General features: G+C 35.4%; 2 protein-coding genes across 2 annotated transcripts in view; one reads left to right on the top strand and one right to left on the bottom strand.

The window, feature by feature from the left end:
• The window catches only part of LOC121425059 (retinol dehydrogenase 11-like), a 31,108-nt gene extending 21,171 nt beyond the window's left edge, over positions 1-9,937 (top strand). The window contains exon 5 of the mRNA XM_041621025.1: positions 6,959-9,937. Within this exon, the coding sequence (XP_041476959.1) occupies positions 6,959-6,989 (31 nt within the window). The 3' untranslated portion in view covers positions 6,990-9,937. The remainder of the gene's footprint in view (positions 1-6,958) is intronic.
• LOC121425073 (protein TAMALIN-like) lies at positions 382-26,361 on the bottom strand. The gene is made up of 6 exons (XM_041621037.1): positions 25,875-26,361; positions 19,285-19,346; positions 10,624-10,778; positions 5,205-5,298; positions 3,448-3,514; positions 382-1,593 (listed from the first exon to the last, which is right to left on the bottom strand). The coding sequence occupies exons 1-6, from the start codon at positions 25,938-25,940 to the stop codon at positions 1,336-1,338; spliced, it is 702 nt and encodes a 233-aa protein (XP_041476971.1). The 5' UTR covers positions 25,941-26,361; the 3' UTR covers positions 382-1,335.
• Between the last annotated feature and the right edge of the window lie 244 nt (positions 26,362-26,605).

Genomic DNA, 26,605 nt, shown 5'->3' with positions numbered 1-26,605 from the left:
TGTTTCATCATGCTTCTTCTTTTTCGACATTTTGTTTTGTAACAAGAAAACTTTATAATTGATAAAAGAGAAGAAAGAAGTAAAACCATGAACCATCATGATGAACAGACAGATAAACATAACCAACACATTTGTCGGACAATTTAAGCTCTCAGTGTAGTGATTACATCTTTGTGATAATATAATCCTTTAATCCTTTAATCCATAATTTATTGTTCGAAATAGACATGAAATGTAATACTCCCGAAAATTTGCTTTGCCCAATTGATCGTGGGCCCGGCAGCCGCTGTGCAGCGCCAGATCGACGAGGCTCTTTCCCTTTTATTGTTGAACGCCAAACAGGGTAGCAGCAACTCCCATCTTTTAACGTCTTTTGGTCTGACGCGGCCGGGGTTTGAACCCCCGACCTCCCGGTTGTGAGACGGACGCTCTACCAACTGAGCCAACACACCGGTTCATATAATGTGAACTTCAAGTTAAATATAATTTTTTTTAATGCGAATATAATTAGAACTGCATGTAGACATTCAGTTGATCTAAATAAAATACTGAACAGGCAAGAACGCTTGCAGATATAAATTCGAAACTCATGAAAAAGTGACTTACTGAAATATCTATATTGCACAAATCACGTAATAATAATGACAACACCTTTAGAGTTTTTTTTTTCTTCTTCTTCATGTTGTTGTTGACGATCTCGACGCTCCCACACTTCCACAACATGGCAAAAGGATATGAAAATCATCGAATAAGGAAATGATTATGTACATCTTTATTTCAATACCCTTCAAACATGTCAAATATATAAGACGAACAATGTAGTAAACATAATAACCAACTTTGAAAGTTCTGGTAAGATGTTACCAGCGGTTTTTTTTTTTGGTGGGGGGAGCAAATTTTGTGAGGACACATTTCTTGTCAACATATAAAAAAACATGTATTCACTCTACAGCATTATAATTTGAGAGAGTGCTTTTATAGGGTCAGAAATTAGATCACCCCTTTTGCGTAAACCAAAACAGACTCATTGCGATGAGGAGGCGATCTGGGGAGGGGAGGGGGCGTGTTCCTCGAAAAATGTTGAATTTTTCTCATCAAAGAATAATCATGCCAATAGGAGGTCTGATGTTGAGAACTCTACCCATGCATGCATGGTAAGGAGCGGGCATTATCGTACGCCCATTCTTCTAAGTCGTATTCACTACGATTAGACTTCTAAACACAAAAGTTCATGAAACTTTCATTCTTATGACGGTCACCTTTGGTTTTTCATCGGATTGTCAACTATTAGTTCATATTTGAGCAAAGTCAGTCGTGTCCATTTAAAAAAACTTATTAGACGTCCAACAGAGCAATTTGTTCTAGACTCTCGTTGCCAGGAATCTGTGATAAATTGAACCCTCCTGAACTGATGGAGCTCATCGACTGTGACTTGCTGCTGAGCTGGGATGATCCCGGTGATGAATAGAAACCGCTGTCATCCGAGGCTAGTGATGTCATGCTATTGAGTTCATATCTCGCCAATCCTAGCATCACTCGTTTCTCTTGGGCTTGGAGGGCGCGATATGCTAGCTTTTTATCATACAACATTCTCTGTAGCAACAAAGATAATAGATAGACAGACAGGTATATAAATCTATGTAAAGATAGATAGATAGATAGATAGATAGACAGACAGATATATATAGATAGATAGATAGATATATTGCTATATAAACAGATTGATTGATAGAATGAAAGGTAGATCAACAGAAATAAATACAATGACAATCGGTAAGGGATAGTTGGTTTGTGCTGGGTAATTATTATTATCATTATTATTGGTTGTTAATTGTAAAGCACTTTGATCATATGATTGGTAAAGCGCTATATAAGTACCTTTTATGTATGTATGTAATAAGTATTTGTTTTATCTCTTAAAACATGTCATATAAAATGAAATAAATATCCGATGCAGTGAGTTCTGCTTTCTTTTTTAACGATGTCTATAACATCGAAACCTGGGTCACATGTCTGTTTTTTTTTACCAGGTTCCTTTACCTTCAAATGTTTCCCGTTTGGCTTGATTTGTAAAATTCATGTAAACTTTCCTCTTTTAACTTCCTTCCCAGTTAATAACAAATGATTTGAGACGCAAAAAAATAGGGGAAAAAATCAGGATTTACGAAACCCGCATAGTAAATTCCCGTTTTAATACTATGTTATACCCCCCCCCCAAAAAAAAATGTGCCACTCTTGTAAATTGCAATTAAAAGTAATTTTGTACCAAAGTGTTGCCATATTTATGGATCTGGTTAAAGGACAAATCCACCGCAACTAAGAGTCAACTTGAATAAAAGGAGAAAAGTCCAACAAGCATAAACACTGAAAATTTCATCAAAATCGGACGTAAAATAAGAAAGTTTTAAAGTTTCGCTTAATTTCACAAAACAGTTATATGCACATCCTGATTGGTATGCAAATGAGCAGATTAATGACGTTACCCACTCACTATTTTTTTGTACTTTAATATATGAAAAAATCTAATTTCTCCTCCTTGTCATGTGAAACAAAATTTCATTCCTCCCTGAATATATGAAATTATCATTATTTCAACAGTTTTATTGTTACGTCATATTGGTCCTTATTGTCAAATCTGTAAAAATTGAAATATTATACAATTCGAACAATTAAAAAAAACAAAAGAAATAGTGAGTGAAGGACATCATCGGCTCTCTCATTTGTATATTGCTGAGTTGTGCATATGACTGTTTTGTGAGAAATAAGCGCAACATAATTATTAATGTCAAAACTTTCTTATTTTACACCCGATTTTGATGAAATTTTCAGCGTTCTTCTTGCTTGATTTTTCTTTCTCGATCCAGATTAACAATTTTCTGGGGTGGACTTGACCTTTAAGAATTTCACCATTTTTTTTTTTTGCAAAAAAGCAGATCATGGGAAATCAATCGCAAATTTTCAATTGTAAGAATTGGGATTGATTTAGACTACAAATTATTTGCCAGGATGCTCTTGGTATTACAGTGTTATGCAGGAGCGGATTCAGGATTTTCCAAGGGGGGGCACATTTTCCCTAGGAAAATTTTGACAAGCAAAAAAAAAGATTTTCAACCAAAGAAAAAAGTTTAAAAAGCCCCCCCCAAAAAAAAAAAAATGTCTTCACTTCCAAAGGGGCACATTTACGGCACATTTGCGAACTTTGGCACTTTCTTTTCACAATGATACATAAAATATTATTTTTAATGCTGATGAAAAATACACCTACACAATTTAATTAAATGCATTTGCGACCTGGCACATGCCAAATCATGTTCTTTCAGACCAAAGATGGTAATGCATGCAGCCTTATAGACAATAGATGTTTGGAAATCTTGGCTTTAAATTAAGACGCTTTAATAAACACTCTATATTCAATTAAAATACATATTTCATAGGATTTTACCGTACCTTTAATTTGACGAGCTTTTTGTTGTGTTCCACTTTCTTCACACAGTCTTCGAAGAGAAGTACCAATCTAAAGAAAAAATGTAATTGAAGAGTATTATAACATAAAATCATGCACCTCGACAGGCGATCAAGAAATGACTTATCGCCATGATTTATCAATGGAATACGTCTTTATCGCTTTGTAGGTTAAAACCACCTCTTCCCAAACGCATTAATTTCACAGATTGTTTCCTCACTCTAAATACTACATGATTTCGTGGCTCTCAAGCTTGCAAAACTAAAGAATGATGCCAATTTCGTGATTCTTTTGCAAAATAATTCTATAAAACAATCAGGAAGGATGTTTTATGATGATATTATCTATAGACTCTTCGTGGAATATAAACCTCTTCCTCGGCCACACCCAATCCACAACCCCTTTCAAGAAGTACACTTGTTTCTCGTGATTCAAATCGGAAAAGGTTCACGATATTGTATAGCAGACAGATCGACCTTCACCATGTGTTCATCCGATTAACACAGACAGCACAGGGATGATTCCGCAAAAAATAGCGGGTTTTCCCGCCAAGAAAGTTAAAGCTACAAACAATACAAGAGAGAACAAACTTATTCATGTTTGTCATCAAAGGCTTAATCAATCGAATTGTGTTGCTTCTGTTTTGTTTGATTCTCTGTTATTTTCAGTTTTACTTTTAGGATGTTTTTTAACTTGATATTTATTTTTATTTGATTTTATTCAATATCCTTCTTATCGCCATCTTTAAGGCATTTAAAAGGCAGAGTCCTGCAACATGTTTATTTAATTTCACCATTGAAGTCACCACTTGAAATCTGTTGATTTTTCTTATCGAACGTGAGCTCACTTCTTGGCAATTTCTGTGCAGTCGTATTTTCTTTATCATTATTGTTTTATATTCATTCCAATTTCGTGATAATTAGGTGAATTGGTATTAAAATAATATCCATCATAATTCATTTTATTATATTCTTATTTCACATTTCTTTGCAATAGTTAAAAGCAGACATATTTACATACGATAATGTTTGATTTAATATTACAATCGCATCGGAGCGAGGCATTGAATCAATGTTCAGCTGGTAACATTAAATAAACGCTGACAACATCGGCTGAGCAGACGATCATTTCCTTATTTTATACTCTGCCAATTTGGCGCGAAAAAATCTTTCACAGGAAGCCCAAATGACATCTTCGTAAAAGGATGATGAGGACGAAACATGACCCCAAGCACTGATTTTACATCGAATGTATTCATCCCAAGATGAACACATTGTAATGTGAAATCATCAGAGCATTGTTGTAAATGATATGTAACCAGGGGCGGATTCAGGATTTTACAAAGGGGCGGGGGGCACATTTTCCGAGAAGAATTTGACATGCAAAAAAATGTTTTCACCGAAATTGTTAAAGGTAATTTCGTCCACGTACAATTTGACAAGCATAAAAAGTTCTCAATTTCAGGGGGCACTTTTGTAAGAGCGGCATAGATAAAATGACTATGGCTCTCAATTGGAAGGGGGGGGGGTCAGTAATTAGTAATGAAACGCCAGTGATTCTTACTATTTTTACAACACCAGTTGTATTTTGTACAACATATATGTCAGAAGCAAAATGATCAACGCACCACATGAATTTCATCCTTTTTTTTTATATTTCACAGGAAAGTAGCAATAATTAACAAGGAGTTATTGTCAAGTCATTGGGTTATTTTTGGAAAAAAAACGGGTCGAAATTTTACCTTAGAGAATTTGGAGAAACAGTAATAAGATGGACGATCATCTCATGCGAAGATCTTTCAACACATATACCATTCACCGACAGAATGATGTCACCTGAAACAGAAAAAATTGAGAAGGGCAACAAAGTAAATTCAAAATGGAAATCTGTGTATATAGATCATACATAATACATATTTCGTTTCATTATTATAGAATATATATAGACTTTTACGATATCAAGAAAATTAACATTAAAAAGTAAGAAGAAGAAATGTGAAGCAGCATATGAGAATTGAGGAATCGCTGCGAAATAAATTGATGACCATGAAAACAGTTGTGGTGCTTCGCTTGACGTTCGCGTTGCTTACTTTTCTCGTGAAATACGTTTAACTGTGGGAATGCTGACGTGTTTCAATCAATTCAATTGTGTTTGTTTTAATCACCGAAGCCCTTGTTGCTGTTTCATGAAGTTTTTCTTTAAAAAGTAGCGCATGAATTTACGCACGATTGGTACACGTTCTAGGTGTTAACCCTACATAGATACAATACACCACAAAAACGAACAGCTTTATAAAATGGCACATACAGTGAGAGACTCATCTAGCAATATAATACATTCATATTTAGAAGATTATGTTAACACGGTATTTATATCTATCAAGGGATAGTGTGTAAGGGGTGGGGCCAAGAGGACGGCAAGGGGGAAATAGGTACAAAAGAGAACTAAAAGTAAGAGATAAAGAAGGATAAAGTTAGATGAGAGCATCCTTCTGTAGCTGTCAAATCAAATCAAATCAAGAACGATGAATACTGGAGTAGCGGACCATGAATCAGACTGCTAAATCGTGTTCCTCATTGAACACTTCCGTATGGACCATTCCTCGTTTATTGGAGACATATAAATTCCTAATCACTCTCACGATGGTATAGTATCCATGATAGAGACCGAGAAGCTTCCTCACGATATGGAATATGTTCATGATATTAGAGGCAGATGTATAACTTCTCTAAAGACCATACTCAGTTATTCCGTTATAATTTTTTTTCACGGAATCTCCAAGCCATCAGAAGAGGAAATATCAGAAGAATTAATGTTCTCCAGAATGTGCAATGATACGAAATAGAGTTCATGTTCGGGACAAGTTGACCCCTAATGGCTCGAGGGACCCGTTATCGTAAATTAACATAAATTATTTAAGCTATGAGGAAAGATGCAATCGGACTATTTTTGTCATACAATGTCATAATTTTTAGCATGGACTCGCACCATCACTCCGCAGCATCCACATTTATAAAGACCAGACAGTTAACCCGATATGGCCTTACCATCATGAATATATTTTCAATTATCAGAAGAAAAATATAGGACAACACTGCAACTTGGGTTTGAACTGTATACGTTGCTTTCCGTATCCTCCAAGTTATTCATACTTGTAAATATCATAATTTGTAGAGAGGGGCATATAATCTTTTTGGTGTCAATTAGGTTATTTTTTCTTAAATACAAACAGGGCCCTGCGAACGATTTTTTTTTCAGTTGGGATGCTGAAATCTCTCCTCATAGGTTGGGGAGGCACAATTGAGTTTTTCATTATTTTTATATACACACACACACATGCATGGGTACCCCTCAAACACACCCACACACATATGATTATGCATGGATATATGCATATATATATATATATATATATGTATTTATATTCTCGGCAGGGGTTTCCTACAAAACGTCGTTCATTTTCATTCCAATTCTGTCATTTATCATACCTTCCAGATTTCTGGGGGATGCTGCCTATGGAAAATAACACACACAGAACCCCAGCAGGGCCATGGATACAAGACTCCGACATATACTCTTTGTACTTCGAAAACATGACAATGCAAACTATCGATGTTTGAATCAACGCACTTGCGCCTTAATGTAACGTCATGGTCAATTTCTACTTAACAATATATTAGCCAAGACCACACAAGCTGGCTTAACGAGGGAATGTTATTTGTTAAGCAAACATTCACTGCTAAAGAGTTCATCAAGATGTCTTTGACACAACGAAAGCAATAAAAACTTGGATCTTGGCCAGTTGCACTTGAAGGAACTTTTGCGTCATCATTCGAAATGTTGGTCAAATATTAGTGGAAATCCGGAACAAGTAACATGTAACTTTGATAAGCAGTAACTGAGATGGACAGGAAGTAATGATGTGATACGGAAGTGCCCATACCTGGACAAGATCAGGAAAATTGCTGATGATCTTTAGGCCTATCTTCATTTCGTGATGGGATGTTCCATACGTTTTCTGAATGATAGGCTGGGAACATATTTCCAATTCGTCTAACCCAATTCTGTCAATGAATGGTAAGAGATGGCTCAAAGTGCTTGTGAAGAAGGAAGCAGTAATTCACTAACATCGGATTCTGTGTCATCCAGACCAAAATTAACTCCTTATAACCAAGTTCTTGCCTTCATCTCTTCCAGCTTTTCGTTTCATTTTTAGGGAGTTCAAGACATGAGGAAGAATAGTCTGTAGTCTTTCTCATAAGTATCCGTGCCTTTCCTTTCACTTGTCTTCATCAATGTTATCTGATGGCATGCATACATTAGGATTTCACCTTCTACTATCTTCCTTTCTCCTTCAGTTCGTCCCTCTCTCCCTTCCCCTCTATTCATTCCTATTTCCTAAATTACCCATTTAGACTAACTGTAATAATTTATTACCAATTTATGATTATATTAAGGAACCCCTCTTGTCACGCAAGTATAATTTTAACCAGCATGTTCCAGATTGCCCGAACTTCTCCAAGCGAGGCAAACACCGCGCCAAACATCATGCGCCGGGATCATGCATTGCGTCTTATATTCATCTATGAGCTGAACGTCGGTAACCTATGAAGTCTTGCAATCTTCCTACACGAATGTTACCCGCCAGCAAGAGTAGACACAATCTGGATGCCAGTTTTCCTTCATTCGGAAGTCCTGGGAGCGATGCCTCGAAAGAATCAACAAGCATTCACTGACCTATTATAGGCAAGGGCGTCGTCACCACCTACCTTCGAGAGCTTTATTTTTGTTAGGATGGGAATATCATAAGGAGTCGAGTGTCTTGCCAACGAATGATTGTTATTTTTTAACATTCAAACAAAGATTTGCACTTCATCTAATGAGAAAAGAATTATCAAACGGAGCTTTGGTCAACGAAGAAACGAATGCATCCTTTATGTAACCATAGGCCAACCCAGTCAACAGGCAAGATTCTCCGTCAGCAGAAGCTCAAATGCAATAGTGTCATGAAGGACTGGTTCATTTCTCCCTGATTCGGCCATCACTTATATTTAGAACATAAGAACATTTACTTATCCATGATGATGCATTTATATCTCACTGATTCATATAAAAAATGGTTGATTTTTCCTAAACTGTCGGAATTTGAAGCCGTTATTTCCCCCAAAAGAGTTTCTTTGTAGTTTGAGTCTTTTTCTTTTTGATGTTTTAAACAGATCTTGTTCTGCATGTACATCTCGTGCATGGGTGAACTTCGAAATTTTTGCTGCATATTCTTATTCTTATATCATCATGCTTCCTTAAGATCTCTGCATTTAATCAATTAGTTTATATAAATAATTTTAAAGCAAAAGGTTTTCGTTTCAACATCACTATGGGGCGTGCTTGTAAAGTGTGATAAAACTGTTGTCACAGTCACTTTTTCAGATGTGGGTATAGGGTAAAGTGTATTCTTGATGCATGTGAGTTGGATAGGACAAAGCCTAAAGCTTCAGTCTCCTTCACAGTAAGAAAATATGCCGTGATTCTTCTGCACTTAAAAAACTTTTACAAGCAATTAAAATCTGACGAATTCTCTCGTGCTAAGTTGTCCTTGCATGTCTCGCCTTATTCTCCTCACATTTTATCTTTACCAGATCAATAATCGATGAAGAAGATTCTCTTGCAGTGAGCGAGGAGTGACTAATTATTGTTTAACAGCACATGTGGGGGAGAAACTCAGTCCCTAATTTTGCAGTGGTCCAATGACCTGTAAATCGTCCAATATCCGTCTGAAGACGATAAAGATGACCCATATCATTAAGCCCTTACCGTCTCCATCATATTCTCAACGTCCACCTTTTTCTTAGAGATTATCTTTAAACGAACCACTCTTTTCGCTTAATCATTCTCGGAAGATGATGAAAGTTTAAGTGGTTTTGAAAGCAGATAGGTTGAAGATCATTGGATGTGACTATTACTGTACACGACATTTTCGAAAAGATGTTTCTAAATAGGGAAGCGTCTCTCTGATACCTTCCTTGAAAATATCTTCTAAAAAATGAAATGTTTGATTCCCCTTTCGATGGCCATTAAGAAATTCAACAGTTCAAAATCAATAATCAGAAATAAATATCGATTTTGCCAACATACAAAATCAGTAATAATTTGTAAATTATGGACCAAACAGCGTGGAAATCAACATGGAAGTCGATTTCGCGTCACTTGATAGGCCTATATACTCATTTGATTTGGGCGGGTTCGATATATTCTATAGGACAGACAGTAGCTGTCGCGTTTGATTACAACTCATTGTGGTTACCATGGTAACTGTGTCATGACAAAAGATTAGTCGAGGCATGAAGAGTTATATTACAGGAAGTTGGCTATCCGAGCATGAGGATGATTCAGTTTGGTCCTTGGTGCGAAATGTTCCAACAAAATGGAACACTCGCAAAAAAAACATGAATACAATGTATTCTTTCCCTTACGTTGACATTTTCTCGGATACAAAGAGTATGTGAATAAAGTGAAAGTGATGAGAAAACTCCCTAAGTATGCTGTCAGTAACAAATCCTGTTGTTGAACACAATCATATCGATGAACATTGATATTCAACGCAACAAGTAAGTTATGTCAGATGAAAACGATGTGATATGTTTCATTTCAAAGTGGAATATGTCTAGAATAATGACATGAGATGGTATTACTATAACAATTAAAATTGAATACATGTATGTACGGGTTACTAAACGTATAATCTAGCATTAACATGATTAAAAATTAAATGTTGAGAATTTAATGTTTGATATGTATAGAATTATGTTTAGAACAATATCAATACGCTTTCATACAGCAACTCTTATTGCCTTGACGATATAATTCGATCTATTACTAATACATTAATCAGTATAAATATTCCATTCCATCGTATTAAATATTTGGACCAGTTGCGGCGGTGAAAATGGTCCACCAATAGAACCTTGTGGGACACCAGTAGGAACGTGAAGTATGTCATTACATGGTTTGCATTATACACCATTTGATAAGAGAGTTGGCAATATTTAAATTTGCATCAATAGACAAATGATTCTCACCAAGATATAAAATTGCAATGGGTCTGTCATATAGACATTTTAAAATCAATCCTGATGTGAACCCCCCTTGGTATCTATACCTACCTGCTCTCATTCCGGCAAGGTATGCTGGGCCATCGGGATGAACGTCGCATACATAGGTACATAGCTCTAATTCATTTCTTCCTTTGTGATGTATGGCATAGGTCTGAAGCTCAAATCCAAACGTCCCTGCTTCCTTTTCGACGATGATCGTTCTCCTGGAATTAACAGAAAAAAGGAACGAATTGAAGATATAAAAGGAATGCGTCGTAATAAAATTTTCTTTTGACCCATCATGATGATCAAAATATTGGGGGAAAATAACGTTGTCGCATTACTTTCCTAGAGAGGCCGTAATTGTAAACTCTATAGTGTTGTGTCTGTCACTTCAGCAGGTAATTTCTAATCACTTTATGATTTATGTGAGGCTTATATGAACTTGTTTACAGGAACTGTACAATGATCTCCCTCTCTCTTTATCACACTTGTACCCGTATATAACTGGTTTGCTTTCCGACATTATATAAATTATACAAAATACAAGAAAATAATATACATTGGGATGAGCAATGATGTAATATACGGGGAAGGCAGCCAATATATTTAAGTCTACAACGAGATCAATCAATGGATCTCCAGCCTGTTCGGACGGATGTGGCCCGTTTGTAATTTGGCAACACCTGCTTTTTATTATGACCGTAATATGGTCGCTGTCTTCAATTGATCTTATTCCCTTTTTTTCTGTTTCTCTCTCAACCAGTTATTAATTTAGCGGTAAAATTTGTGATCTCATTTCACCTTCTTCTTCTTCTCCATCTTTTCTTCTTCCACTTTGTCTTCTTCCTGTTCCCCTTCTTTTTCCCTTTTCTTCTTTTTTCTTCTTCTTCTCCTTCCCCTTTTCTTTCTCCTTCTTCTTCGTCTCTCCTTCCTTTTCTTCTTCTGTACAAACTGCTAAAAGTCGAAGTCATTATTGAGCCAGAAAACCAGATATATAATAAAAAATATTGGTTTAGTTTATTGATTTTTTTTTTCATATGGGCCTACGGTCTGCCCTTACTTTGAATTACTTTCCACTACGTCAAATCATTCGTTATATTGTCGAGCATGTATTTTGTCATTCAGAATACAAGGATGCACTCTTGCCATTGGCGTGAACCTGTTTCCAGTATAAGATCCCGAAGAGGGAGATTGGAGGGGTTAACGTCAGGTAAGGCGGAATACCCAACGGGGGCAGATAATAGTAACGGAAAATGTGCCCTTCCGAGGCCAGGGCAACCTGCTGAGATTCACCCATGTCCAGTAATAAGAGGTCCCATCCACGAGGTGTCAGGGTGTATACCCTCGACGTAAATAAAGGGCGTGGTTTCACCCTCTGTCTTTGTATGCAGAATGAATCAAAGATGTGAAGGAAGCCACAACTGCTTTCTCGTATTACTTTCATGTAATCTTTACATGAATATTTTTTTTATCTGTAATTTTTATTTTTATTGATTTTTTATTTATTCATGAATGAGAAAAGTCACATATTTATTAAATTATATACTAAATATTTATTCATTATTTGTATATAATTTCTTTGTATAATAATCGATTTGTTTTCATCCATCCATCCATTTATTTATCTATGTTTGTTTATCTACATGAATTGATTGATTTATTCATTCATTCATTTTTTCATTGATTTATTTATAAATACATTACTTTATTCATATTAAAAAATTATTCATTATTTATTTCAGTTACTTTTATATCATTAACCTATTTATCTATTTTGTCAATTTATTTATTTATTTGTCATTTCATCTATTAACAATGTATTTATCATTTATTTATTTTTATAAAATGTTTAGTGTACTGAATGTATGAAAAGAAGTATTACTGGCAGTCGTAAGAAAATAATATCGAACATTCTCTTTTTACTTTTTAGTATTATTCCTGTTTAGGCCTACAGTCATAACATCTGAACGACTGTTGTAGGTGGGAATTATTAGTCATCTATATACAACAGCTCAAAGGAAAATTGGAAAAGAACAAACAAGAAATCCGACGGATGTCTTAATGGGAAACAGAAAGACATTATTCATGACTTATAATTTCCTAGTCAAATTTATTCAGTGTACACACGCGTCCCTCCAGATTTCAAATTCAGATAAAATCGAAACTTGAAGTTACCTTGATCAGACTGCTTTGTTAACTACAAGAGCTGGAAAATCAGAATCCTGTCTGCAGGGGCAAAATGAGGTAACAGGCATGACAAGATGGGTGTTTTGTACGTTTTACTATTGCAATGAAAATGCAAGCAAGCGAAGCGAGCGGTTATTACGGTTATGGAGCATGGACAACATCTTCCAATCAACCAGTCATTTACTTTGCCATAGATCATGTACATGATGTATAGAAAACATATATCATGAATCGACCGGATATTCAATGAAATTCAACAGAAAGCAAGGAAATGTGATGTTGACAACTACATTTCAAATTCTTTGGGCTATAGCTATATACTGTTCCGCACCACACCATTGGTCAATACTGGTGGGGCTTGGGGCTGGAGACCCCTAAATATTTCATTAAATCTATTTTTTTTAAATAAATGTACTCAATTTTTTTAGCATTATTATTATGATTATCATTAAATTTCTTTGTTTATGACCAGTAGACTTCCAAAGCTTTGGCAAAATATTCTTAAATGTCTATGTTTGGCTCAATCGCTTCACTTTTTCGAAACTTTTCGGAAAGAGCGAATGGTATCCAAACACATCCCTTCACATTTTCATGTCACTCGACGCCACTGACACTACCTGAACAACTTCATAATGATTGACATGAGTGAAACGCATAAATACCCTGCTTTGCATGATACAATCAGTAATTGTTATGATCGTGAAATATTACCAGGCGAATCGTTTGTCTTTGTGTGTCTGGTGTTATACTGATCTTCCATATAGATAATTGACACCGTGATGGATCTATTCCAAATGTACCAGATAAACACCTAACATGATTTATCAGCTACACACCAAATGTACTATCTGTTCCATGGTTCGATCGCTGCTACTACAAGGTCAACTAATGCTGGTGACTGGAAAAGATGTTGATATGATTGGGCATTTTCTTACTTTCATTATGGTAATTATTAATTCTCGTAGCATCACTTTTGTTTAAAAACGAAATACATTACGTGATCTCTCCACTAGTTTTAATATTGATATTCTTCGGGGGGGGGGGGGTTTTTCCATTATATCTCAATGATATTGTTTTATTATACCTTACAGTTATTATCATTATTAGCATCATCATTATTATCTTTTTTTAATATCATCATCATAAATAATTATTACATAACTTATATTATTATTATCATCATTATTACTATTATCATTATCATCATCATAATCATTATCATTTTTATTTTCATTATTACCATCATAATCATTTTAAAATGTTACCATTATTATCTATATTTATGAGTACAAACCCGGTTATTAATCCCAGTAAAATTAAATAAAAAGTGACAAATCCCCCAAGGACACAGACATGATAGGAGTCTATCATCACGACCTGGCCTAACAGTGAAATGTGAACGCATGCCTTCAATTTGCACGCATGTATATCAAGGTCTGTGATTAACACACCATACGTCTCTGACTACAACGCTTTATACTTCAGTCACATTTCCCCTATACAGCGGCCGCAAGGCGAGTCGACAACAGCCGTTTTATTCATTTTTATATAACCAACTATATGTATCTGGTTATAAAAAAATGTTGAAACGGCTGTTTTCGACTCGATGTACGGCCGCCGTAGAGGAGATGTGACTGAGGTATATGACTTGAGAAATTAATTATTGCAGTCACATCCAAAATAGTCACGATTGCAGGCGAAGGAAGAGAACAGTCTTTCGATTTGATGCATGAATCATTCATAAACCAAATCCCTGAAATTATTCCTAAGGGAGTTTGAGAGCAGCACGAATGAGTTAGCATTTCATTTCCATATTCGATGGAAAGAAGATGTAGCTGCACCATTCGTGATGAAAATAGAACAGATGAAGGATCGATACAAATTTATATTTTTGAATTTACAATAGGTCAAATTGACTGTTAATAGTCAAGGTGGCCTTTTTACTCAGGCCCCCTCACGAACGTGTACTGTAAGTGTGCCCTTTTCATCGGAAGAGGACCCGTTTTGGGTGTTACCAATTTCCATTTCTCGTATAAGTGCCAATGCCCCCCCCCCCATATTATGATGAATACTACAATTTCCAACTAACTTTAATTAAAAAAAAACTCTGTTAGAGAATGATGACACAGGCAGACAAATGATATTCTGAAATCTTGTAAAATTGTAGAATATGCCATATGTATGCTGTTAGTCTCACATTTATGTATTGGACAGTGTTTTTTTTTCTGTCTGTCTTTGTTCGGAAAACAGCTGGGAACAGGGGGACAATGAGAACTACGGTCCATCTCCGTCAAAGTTTTCTTATTAGAAGTCGAAGAAGATACAGTAAAATACAATTACAAGACAAATTGTTTTAGTATAGGTCCACGTTCACACGGAGAGAAAGTTTTGAATACTCTCTTTTTTTCAAAACCCTTGTTGTTACAAAACAATGGATTCATGCAACATATACTATATAAGATTCGTGATGAGATAGTAAGGGACAACAACACCATCTGGTCATGGACATCATTTAGGACAAAATTAATGGGTCGTACTGTATTGTCCCAGACATATAATGCTTAAGGGTAATTCATAATATGTGTGGACTTGGAGAGAGGAAAAGACTACAATCTGATATTTTAGTAGCTTTCAGTGTGAACTTATGATATTTCGGATTTTGGGATGAGTCTAATAGACACTCCTGCACACTGGGACTGTCCTATCTTTCCTTGATGATGTGATTGTATTCCCAAACCACAAGGACTCAATGGGATGATCCAGAATCAACCATCTCTATCCCAACAAGGGAGGAATACAGAGTGTCTCCTAACTACAGATTTACAAAAAAGTCTATCAATAGGACAAAGATTGAGGTCGGGTTGAGTATATGACAGGTAAACCTTTGAGACAGGGAGCTTGGGTTCAGACGAGATGTATCATTCCCAAGGCTGAAGATAGAAACTATTTGGGGGAGGGATTTCTTGAGTGATGGTTACCAATTAACTTCCGCTTAAAAAAAAATCGAAGATGTTAAGGAGGATTTGGAGTGAGATGTCAGGCCTTGATAACGCTCTTTGAACAAACAAGGGATCAATAATAATCTTTGAAGCATAATTTTGACATCCAGCCTTATGACAGGCGCGTAGCCAGGGGCGGTCGCCCCCCCCCAAAAAAAAAAAAATAAAAGTCCCCAAAAGAAAAAAAAGAAGAAAAAGAGAGGAGAAAAGGGAAGGGAGGAAAGGGAAGAAAGGTAGCTTTGTGTGTTTTTTTCCTTTTTTATCTTTTTTTTCTCAAAAGAGAAACTCCTTCATTCTTGCTCTAATATTTTTATATGAATTTTGCTTCCGCGCGCGCGCGATTAAATGACAATATTGAAGTTCTCCTTTCTCTAACCCTATTTTCCACCTCAGCATGTGTTTCTTGCCATTAAAGTCCAAATGTATACATTAGGGCATGGATTTAGAGTAAGGTTAGGCCGAAGTATGTGAAGTTATCCTTTTTTTTATCGCGCATTTTCTGGTCGAGTCGGCTCTTGGCGGGTAAAATCTTTATATCAGTTTCTGCCGTCACCTCCATAAAGTCAACTTCTCCCGCAGCTTTTCAGCTCATTACCAAACAACCATATTTTGGAAAACAGGTTCCTAATTTAAAAAGAGGAATGTATAAAATTCGTGTCGTATTGAATAAAAGAGTACAATATATTTATCAAGTTCTATTAAATTTCATGTCATTTCCCTGCACATTCATCTCCTGTCCTGTTTTGCGCCCTCAGTTTCAATTTTGAATGACACTTAAGTGTCTTTGATTCAAAATTAAGCGCTTCAAGATAAGTCAAAGAAATTAGGTATCCTTGTTAATATAATTTCAATAAATCAAAGAAGTTTCAATTTTTTGCGCACTATTTTCCTTGTAATGAAGTTCAATAATCTTAGAAAATCAATTGAATTAGAGCCGATGGGGTACAAGATACCCGCATTTGATGAAACGTCCGCCCTTTGAAATTTCAGTTTCATTGCTCTGCGCGTAAGGAATATCTTCCTCTCGACAAATATATTTCTTCTCCTCTGTTTTGCGAGTTAAAGATATGCACTGTCGCTTAATTGTTTGTAATCAATTCTCATCTTTCCAAGAGAAGTATTCAATATATCTTTGAGAATACCCTTTTCTCGGGACCCTTTCCATTGAAAAAATTGAAAAACGCTTTAGCTCCCGCGCTTCGCGCGGGGTTATAGTATTTTATTTTCCTCCATTGTATTTCTGTTTTTGTGCGTTCACAATCACTTTTGAAAACAAGGTTCAAATCGTCAACTGAATTGGAGCTGATATAGGTACTAGAGACAAGAGAGATGGCTCCTTTTTATTTTAATTTATGAAACACCAAAAGCTTCGCGCTTCGCGCGGGAGGGGAAACTCACTCTCCCTGTACCACACCCCAGGGAGCAAGCTTCGCGTGCATATACCGCCCCCTCCAAAAATGAAATCCTGGGTCCGCGGTTGCCTTAATATGACCCCAGAATACATGACAAAAGATTTTTTAAAGTCGTCTTACAAAGTAACCTTAACATTTGCTCATCTAGACCTGATGGGGTGACGATGCCTCTTTTTTGACGATGCTTCTCTTTATTTCTTTCTTATCTCTCTTTCTTGCCTTCTTTTGCTTTTAAACTCTCCCTCTCCCTCACTCTCTTCTTCATCATCTCCTCCTCCTCCAGCTTCTTCTCCTTCTTCTTGTTCCATTTCGTCCTCGGCTTCTTCTTTCCCTGCTTCATTAGAAAATGCAGGAAATAGCCATTTATGATTGGTTTAGTATACCAACCCACATTTAGAAGAAAGGTTCTGTACATCTGTCATTCTCTTCTTCGTTCACTCACACTTATCAACCCGCCTATTTCCACCCATTTCCTTTCCATTTCTAATTAAAACATGGCGGTTAACCAAACTACAAGTAATCATAGGCGTATTAACCCCACTGTTTAACCATGAACAAGTAAAAAAAAAAAAAAAAAAAAAACATTCATGCGGTTTCTTAAGACGTTTACAAGAAATATGTCAATTATAACAGGAGCTATATATGTGTTGATGAAGACATAGACAGGTGTCTTTTATTCATCGAACATTGATTATGTAATATTCTGCATGAGAGTCTTTATCTATACCTTCTAGTTAAATTACGATAAGACGTTATCTCTTTATCTCTTAATAAATAGAAATGTATCACAGGTTTATAAATACCATGATTTCAGTGATGTTTCAAAAAATGAGATTCCCCTGTTGTGACGAATCATTACAATGGAAAAATGCAACAATAAAGAAGCGATTATAAAAAGGATTATGATTTCATTCGTTTGCAAGGATAGGAACAGAACAATGAATTTGCATTAATTGTATATTGTTCTTTTTCTGCTCGACATTTATAAACCTATTTACGTAATTTTGAAGAGGTGGGCAGCATTTCACGCCATACAATTAAAACAAATGACATGTTCTGTTTCCCAAATTGCAAGCTGGTAAATCGTAATCTCTAGTTCATCATTATTACTTTGTTTGAGTTATAATGATGTAGCCCGCTAGTCATAAGGAACGCAGGCCATACAACAGAAAGGGAATGTCATAAGGACCGCTATTCTTCAAATACGTCATTCATAATCTGAATTCTTCTATTTCTTCTTCTTTCTCTCTTCTTCTTTATCTTCTTCTTCTCCTTTTTCTTCTCCACCTTTTCCTCCTCCTTCTTCGACCTCTCTCTTCCTCCTATCCGTTCTCTGAGCGCCTTGCTCTCTCTTTCTTACATATGTCTCATTATTCGTAAATATTATATTCATCTTTCATTCATTTCTATATTGGGTCGAGGTTTGACACTTCCAAACCATGCTAACCATGTCGACCCTAAAATGTATCCCTTTAGAAGAGCATGACCGATTAATTATGCTTAATTAATGGATCGAGTAATTCTTTGTCTGTGAGGCACCATCTTTCTCTTTTCTCTGCGTTCACTTTTAAAAGAAGCTTGAATTAATCCATCATTGTTCTTTTTTGTCATCACTGGCCAAAGTCCCCGATTTTTTTTTCTTTTGACTAAGAACACAGGCCAAATAAGTTGTGATATCGGGCGATATAATATATTATGCTCTATACACTAAAAAAAAAACATAACACAGACAGCGAGGTTGGAAAAGACTAGAAATAGCAATTAAGTGACTGCGTTCTCCACACTTTTTAAAAATTATGTCACTTTCTAGGCCATTTTAAGGGACGATTATCCCCCGTTCTTTCTTTGAGTGGAACAGCGAGACTGAAATATTTCTTATACCATGGTAACTGACCATGAAAATGTGTCTATACCCATGATGTAGTACAGATGGTTCAATCACCTGGTTCAATAAGCATAATGGAACTGAACTCCTAAATTGTGTATCATTAAGCGGCTTCGTGCAATATGTTGTACATAGTTTGTGCAATCTATATTAAAACCGAAAAGGTAAAGAAGAGCATAATCAAATTTCCATGTCAAAAAATTGTCCATTATTTTCTATGACATTCTAAGAACACTCCACTTACCTCTTGAAATTTTCCCTTTCGTCTGTTTTAATCAGTCTGTCCTGTAACGTTTCCTCTGTGAGCTGTTGTTCCATTATTTTCAAAGAATGAAAGGAGAAAAACAAGAAATCCAAGTCACTATTCAGATAAAACACCAAAATCAATTGATTCGTGAAACGAGGATTTTTCTAAATATATACACCATAATGGCTTCGTGCTAGATAAATTTTATATTCGAATCAATTATAAACATTTTTAAGCATGACTTGTATGATTCTATATGTGCAACCTTTTGTTCTATGAACAGGGAAATTATCAGCTCACATGACTCGTATCACAATGCTGGCTAAACATAGCACAACAGAAAAAGATCGAATATCATCAAATCCACTTATCAATTACATTGTTGCGATGTATCTATTTACAGCCAGTCTGGGTATTACAAATAATTTATTTCTGCTCGTAACATTTGTATAATTGAGTATAATTATTTTAATGGCAGTTTCATTTGAGAGTTGGCACTGGAAAAAACTACAGTTTCACTTTCATTAAAAACAAAATTATTGCGCGCGATATATAGCATATAAGAGGTTTCAATAATAAAAACAAAATACCAAGCGCGGATTGGGGGCGCACAAAAGTATTTTACCCCAAGCTGACTGTTGTGTTGGTATATGACATTCTGTTTATTTTACGTATTTTTCACCTTCACATTTTGAATACAACCGATTGGAGACCACTCCGTACATCATGAATGATCATGCTGCCATTAATTTTTTATTGATTGAACAGAAATGATCGGGTTTTTTTTTTCAAAATTATTATCATAATCATTATTATTATCATTATGTTGATGATGATTATCATTATTGCTGTTATTACCATTATTATCATTAGTATTTTTGATACTATTATTGATATTATAATTGATATCATTGTTATTATCTTTTTATTATTATTATTATTAGTATAGTAGTAGTAGTAGTAGTAGTAGTAGTAGTAGTAGTAGTAGTAGTAGTAGTAGTATTCCTCGTATAGACTACCCAAAGATGACCATTGCAAAATAGCATGTGTGAGTAATAAGTGAATTGCCATCACATTTTTTTTAGTTGATGAGAGGTGAGCGCCCGGATGATTGCAAGAGGAAGGGAGGATGGGCATGAAGGTCTTTCGTTTCGTTGACTGGTAACATAGTGAAAGGGCATTTCACTGCATTCTTTTCGTATTTTCATATCATTTTTTTTTACAACAGGAAACACGTGATCTGATTCTATTGAACTTTCGATTCAATAAAAAAATAAGTAAATTATATGCCACAGTTCATGGAATGTATTGCATTTTGCAGATACACTATTTTAGTTGGAATATAATCCGTTATAAATATATTGACTATATAAAAAAATGAAAGAAATTTTAAACAAACGTAAAAAAGTCTGTTCATACTTAAAATTTCAAAACCAATACTCGAAATCGTGGAATTGGGATATCCAAATGTTTTTTTTTTTCAGAATCAATTTTTACAAACAGTGCAAAAATAATAGGAATGCAGATTATATACTTTTTACTCGCCACAATATGAACAATGCACTATTAGATATTATCATTTCGGATTTAATTAAGTGACTGACGTTTTAACTTATCACCGATCAGAATATATGATATAAGAGAAACAACAACTGAACTTATCACATGACAGTGGTTTGGAAATACAGGGGACATTTGACGTTTTGCGAAATAAGATACAACAAATATTAACATCTCACAATTCATTGAAAACAGAGGGTGGGGCATTAAGAGATATCCTTCTGAAAGGTCTGGAAATAAGACAACTGTTTTCAAATAAGATGGTGCAGGAGGGGTTAAGTCTCGATGAGTAATAGTTCCTTGACTTAGGCAATGTAAAATTGGACATGTATTCTGTTGTCTGTCAGACCGATTGCTATGATTAGGATACAATTATACGATTATATTTATCCTTCTTTCTCTAAGGCACGTTAATGTTTCAATAAGGCTCATTAATTACACCTTCCACCCAAGTAACAGCATGTCATGACAGCGTGAATATCGGCCTTCAAGACTCAAACAGTAACTTCATGAACTTGTACACAAATAGCAAAACCCAGATTTCACTCGGATAAAGAGTGATTGTAAGGAGTAATAGTTGCCATGGAAATATCATATTACAAAAGCGTGAAAAGTATTAATGAAAATATTGGCTGCTCACAAAAATGTTTGATATTTACTTCATTTCCTCTACAGAACTCCTTCCACACCAATATTTCTACTGCTACTATACTACTACTACTATTACTACTATTACTACTACTACTACTACTACTACTACTATTACTACTACTACTACTACTACTACTATACTACTACTACTACTACTACTGCTGCTGCTGCTGCTGCTACACTACTACTTCTGCTCCTACTTCTACAACAACAACAACTACTTCTACTACTACTACCATAATATATATTATAGCAACAAGTGTTTGATAGTCTTATTTTCTAGATGGCGTTCCTTTTCCAGTCAAATATGTGTACTCATGAACTTGAATAACCTGTTATAATATCGAAAGTGATTCAAAACCCAACTTCTGATGATTATTATATCTTGGTTTACGTTCCCATGGTCAACATTTTGATTGGATCAAAGTTACAAGGTCTTATAAACCTAGTACACCGATCACATGCTTTTGTTGATTGAATTTTGAGCAAAAACTAGTTAGTGAAAAAACAGGTACACCTAAAACCGGATTTTATAGGGCGTGTACTTTTTCGGTATCATTATCTGAATCTTGACAACATAAAAATGATGAAAAATATTCGACATAATTATATTCATGAACGTGATAGCCAAAATCACCATTCGCTGTTATTCATAACACCATTAAAAAAATGTAATACATAATCGGTAATAATTGCTAAATGGCGTTGTGTTGTTTATTTTTTTCTTTATTTTATTTATTTATTTTTTTTTTTTTTGGGGGGGGGGTAACAAACCGTTTCGAGCTCTTTACAAGCGAAGTTGTAGTCTTTATGATTCAAGATTCATATGAATTCATTTCCACAGAAAATAATTCAAAATAATCACATTGTATAAATTCGTTGCAATATCATAACTGCAAGGTAATAAACAAAAGGTACAATACCTAAATATTTATTTTGATTCATCGACAACAACATGTATTACACAATACGAATGTATAGAAATATCTATGGAAACGTCTTAAGCACTAGATGTTGTCTAAATCTGTAAGAGTAAAATGATTAATTAATGCGTCAAGTCAGGAAATGACGTCAGATACTCGAAAATTTTTGAGGTCAAGTTTTCTTGTGAGGATTCGTTCTTTGGCAGTGAAATTATACAACTTAATCCCTTCGTCTTATCCAATGTTTAATCTCCACCAATGTTCTGGCTTTCTATGAAGGGTATGGTAGAACGTATTAATGTTTGTGCGAGATAGCAACATAAAACATGTTGCTATCTCCTACAAAAATTTCGTTTGCGATCAGTCCCTTTTGGAAATGTTACGAAACACATTATCATCTTTCGATTTCAGTTTAACTGCCTATAAAATCAATGTTTTCACGTTTCAAAACACGATTTCCGATTCTTGGCAACTCACTGCTTGAGCTGTGTTCAAGATTTCAGAGAGACATTGTGTTGGCCGCATTATATGAAGCAAAATGTAACCATCAAGTTGTGTGTAAAGTCTATTCAATTATGTTTTTGTTTTGCTGTTACTTTATTTCTTTATTTATTCATTTATCTAATATGCGTTTATTATAGATTTATTCATGCTAATTCATCTATTGTTCTTAATGATAATGCATTTGCCTCAATTTTGTATAAAAAAAAACATATATGATTTTGATAGGCTATGATTATGGTGCACCTCTCTTTAAATATCAATTATCAGCTTTTTTTTCGTTACAAAGTGATCAACCTCATCCCAAGCAAGTATAACTACTAAGTATATTTCATGAGCATGTCCTTAAAGCCCGTATCACATTATCCGATTAATTGCGATCCGAATTTCAAATTAATTATGATAACATTTGATATAGACATTCCAATTAATAAAATATTACAGATCAGAGTTCAAAATAGTGGTAGGACTACTGAAATCGAAATTCAGTCTAGTTAGAGCCTCCCTGGATGAATAAAAACAAATTTAATTCCAAATCGTAATGACGTCATCATCGGTTGCGACTTGAAGCCGATTTGGACTCCGACTATTATAGGGCTTGCCGGAAAGTAAAAATATGATTTTAGTTTTCTTAACAATATGCCATACTTTAAATAAAATAAGTTTACTTTTGGAACTTTCATATTTAATGCAAAATGCGATTTCTCGAGAAAAAAAATCACGTCGCACCGGATCGCATAGAGTGGGAGATGGGCTTAAATAATATTAGAGGGAGAGGGGAGGGGGGGGGGGGGCACGAGAGAAGGACGACCGGTGAAATCGGGGTGAATGAAAGGTTGGGATTAAAAAAAAATAAGATGGAGTTGTGAGGAACATCGACATCGACCTTCGCATGTATGCATATTCAAATATCGGAGGCTTCCTTTGTATCGAGTACCGGATAGAGTATGAATTAGATTTGAGAAATTGATTTGAACGAATGCTTTGTTTAAACCAGAAATCATAAAAAGATTTGGTTTGTTTGCTTGCTTGACTTTGAGTTTAAAATGACAAAAGAGGGTATTTCGATTTGATTATTGTTTCACTAGTATAAATATAGTCCTGATTTATACCAACATATATATATATATCATAATAACCACGATTGCATTTCGATTATGATATTTTACATTATGGTAATCACGATGGTAACATGGATCAGCTATACCAATTAAAATCAAGCTATGGTATGGGTGATAAAAATATCATAATCGTAAGTTCTTGATGAAACGGGCCCCTGAGTGGCTACTGCAGGACGATCACCTGCAGGAGACCGACTTTCACTGAAGACAGGTGAGGTGTGTTTTGGGGGATGTCTATCCCTCGACGTCTACTATGATAACAGGAGACTGGGGTTACAAAGCGCTAATCAGGCCTCACTTTTCACCTTATGATTCACGCATCCTGAAAACAACCAACCCCTAAACAATATCCGACGAGTGATTTACCTCCACCAGGTAAGGGCGATCTTCGGCAGGTAACCCACTGACTACCACAACGGACATAAATTATTGTAGGGTCGTGTAGTAGATGTCCTGACTCACATCGCATGGGTTAAAAAGGACAACTGTCAACTCGGTGATGACACCCCCCCCCCCCCTCCTTCCTCTCTCACGGCAGCGGGTGGGTTAATCATGTTATAGGGTCTACATTTTGGTAATCTTGTTTACTAATTGAGGTGTGGGCGTTAACAGGTGAACATGGAGTCGGAGAGAGGTTTGTCGATATCGGCATACACAAGAATTAGTTTTTCGTCACTGAAATGACCAACGAGTGACATCGCCCTTTGGTATAAAGTATGCAATATTTTCATATATTATCCATTGGGTTGTATTTCCACATAAACCTATCCGAAACACATACCAAAAAAAAGAATTTTACTTTAATTTTGAGGAGAATGCTCGTCAATAACATATATACCGACCGATATCCAAAGTAACCACTTTGCACATGTACAGGGGGCGTTCATCAATATTTTCGTTTCACCATATTTTTATCTGAAACTTTCCTGGATTCTGATTGGTTGAGATTTGAGAAGCACTGTTACTATAGTAACTGTCGGATAAAACAGGACTTGTCGGATAGAACGTCCGACAAGTCCTTTCATGAAACGCTCCCCAGGACAATAGGCCTTGCAACAAATCGGGAATCTTTTAACAAACAGTAATTGGTGGATTAATGTCACTTATAAAATAACCCTTAAAAGGTTGTTTACCTGTTTACATGCAGTATAACATGATCCTGTGAAGTGGATATTTCAGATGGAAACAACGTGAAATAATGCAATATTCGATTTATTTCACATGTCTCAGAGTGCCCCTGGCCAAACTAACGACTGGATAAATACGAAATCGAGCCTACGGACGTGTTCATCAGACAGAATTTTCATGATTTTGCGTTTGCTTGTCAGTTGTTAACCCCCCCCCCCCCCCCCAAAAAAAAGAAAAGAAAAGAGGCACCAAGGGTTCAATTACCCGAAATAACTATTTCTATTTGTTGCAAAACTTTTATCATCGAAATAACTTCTCAGTTTCAAATGTATTTTCGTTTATTTTTCTCTTTTCCAACGAAAATATAGAATAATAATCAAAAGCATAGAAAACATTTTAAGTACAGTGCATATAATTATCATAGAAAATGACAGAGTTATTTTCTTTGATATATAAGATTATATACAGTAGTATTGCAACATAAAACTATACGGTGAATTGTCTATATATAGAGAGAGAGAGTTGGAAAATGATAAAGGACCGTCGTAAAGGACCAAAGACTTTTTGATCTCGGCAGGCTCCTATATCAAATAAAATTTTTAAGCAGGCTATTATATTGAAGTGTAGAAATCAAATAACTGAATGACTACAATAACATTCAGAACTTGTGAGACAAATAAAAATATGACTTTAAAATACTTACAAGCCCAGACGTATTTAAAAGAGATTCCTTCCGGCAAATTTTCTTCTTTCTCTCAAGAGTTCTCATTGTGACAGCTATATACCTTCAAAATGTTCTTCTGATTCCTCCAAAGTTACGATTCACATTACCCCTGTCCAATAAATTCATGTAAATCAAGCTGACGATGAAATATAGCCTTCCGATCCCGCGATACTGTAAATTCTATATCAGTCACTGATCTGTAATCTCGAAATAAATATTCTCCCGCTGCCCTTTCTATCTCAATCACAACAAAACAATAGTTGTTGTATCGGATATAGGTCGAGTTTCCTTCCGAGTTGGTTTCAAAATCAAATGCAACACAATTTGTGTTTGATAACCTCGCTCAGATCGTGCTGCATCCAGGTAGGGAGTAAAATTCCCGCGCTTTCCACGTCTTTTCAGTCGGCGTGTACAATAAGTGTTTGGAAATTGCGAGCCGTGGAGCGGTATTTCCCCGTGACTGTACTGGATGTGGCTGTGGAACGATGAAAGGATATGACGTCATTTTTCTGATCTGTCTGTGAGTGGACAATAGTTGATGTGATATTGAATGGATGCCGACATTTCATGGGCGCAATTAGCAGTTTACTCTTGCACAAAGCCAGAAATAATTATATAAGCTTTTAAAGTGTTTTATTCCTTGGGGGAAAATTATTATTTTCATTTAATATATCTTATGATGTATGTGCATAAATACACACAATATACGA

The sequence above is a fragment of the Lytechinus variegatus genome, chromosome 1 (assembly GCF_018143015.1).
Source record: "Lytechinus variegatus isolate NC3 chromosome 1, Lvar_3.0, whole genome shotgun sequence".
Lineage (NCBI taxonomy): Eukaryota > Metazoa > Echinodermata > Echinoidea > Temnopleuroida > Toxopneustidae > Lytechinus > Lytechinus variegatus.
This window is presented reverse-complemented; position numbering and strand designations above follow the sequence as displayed.

Excerpts from the sequence above, each read along its gene's own strand:
- LOC121425073 (XM_041621037.1), bottom strand. The coding sequence starts at position 25,940 with ATGAGAACTCTTGAGAGAAAGAAGAAAATTTGCCGGAAGGAATCTCTT. Across the intron at positions 19,347-25,874 it reads TTTTAAATACGTCTGGGCTT|CTCACAGAGGAAACGTTACA; the intron begins GTAAGTATTTTA and ends ATGGAACAACAG. Across the intron at positions 1,594-3,447 it reads AAAAGCTCGTCAAATTAAAG|AGAATGTTGTATGATAAAAA; the intron begins GTACGGTAAAAT and ends TTGTTGCTACAG.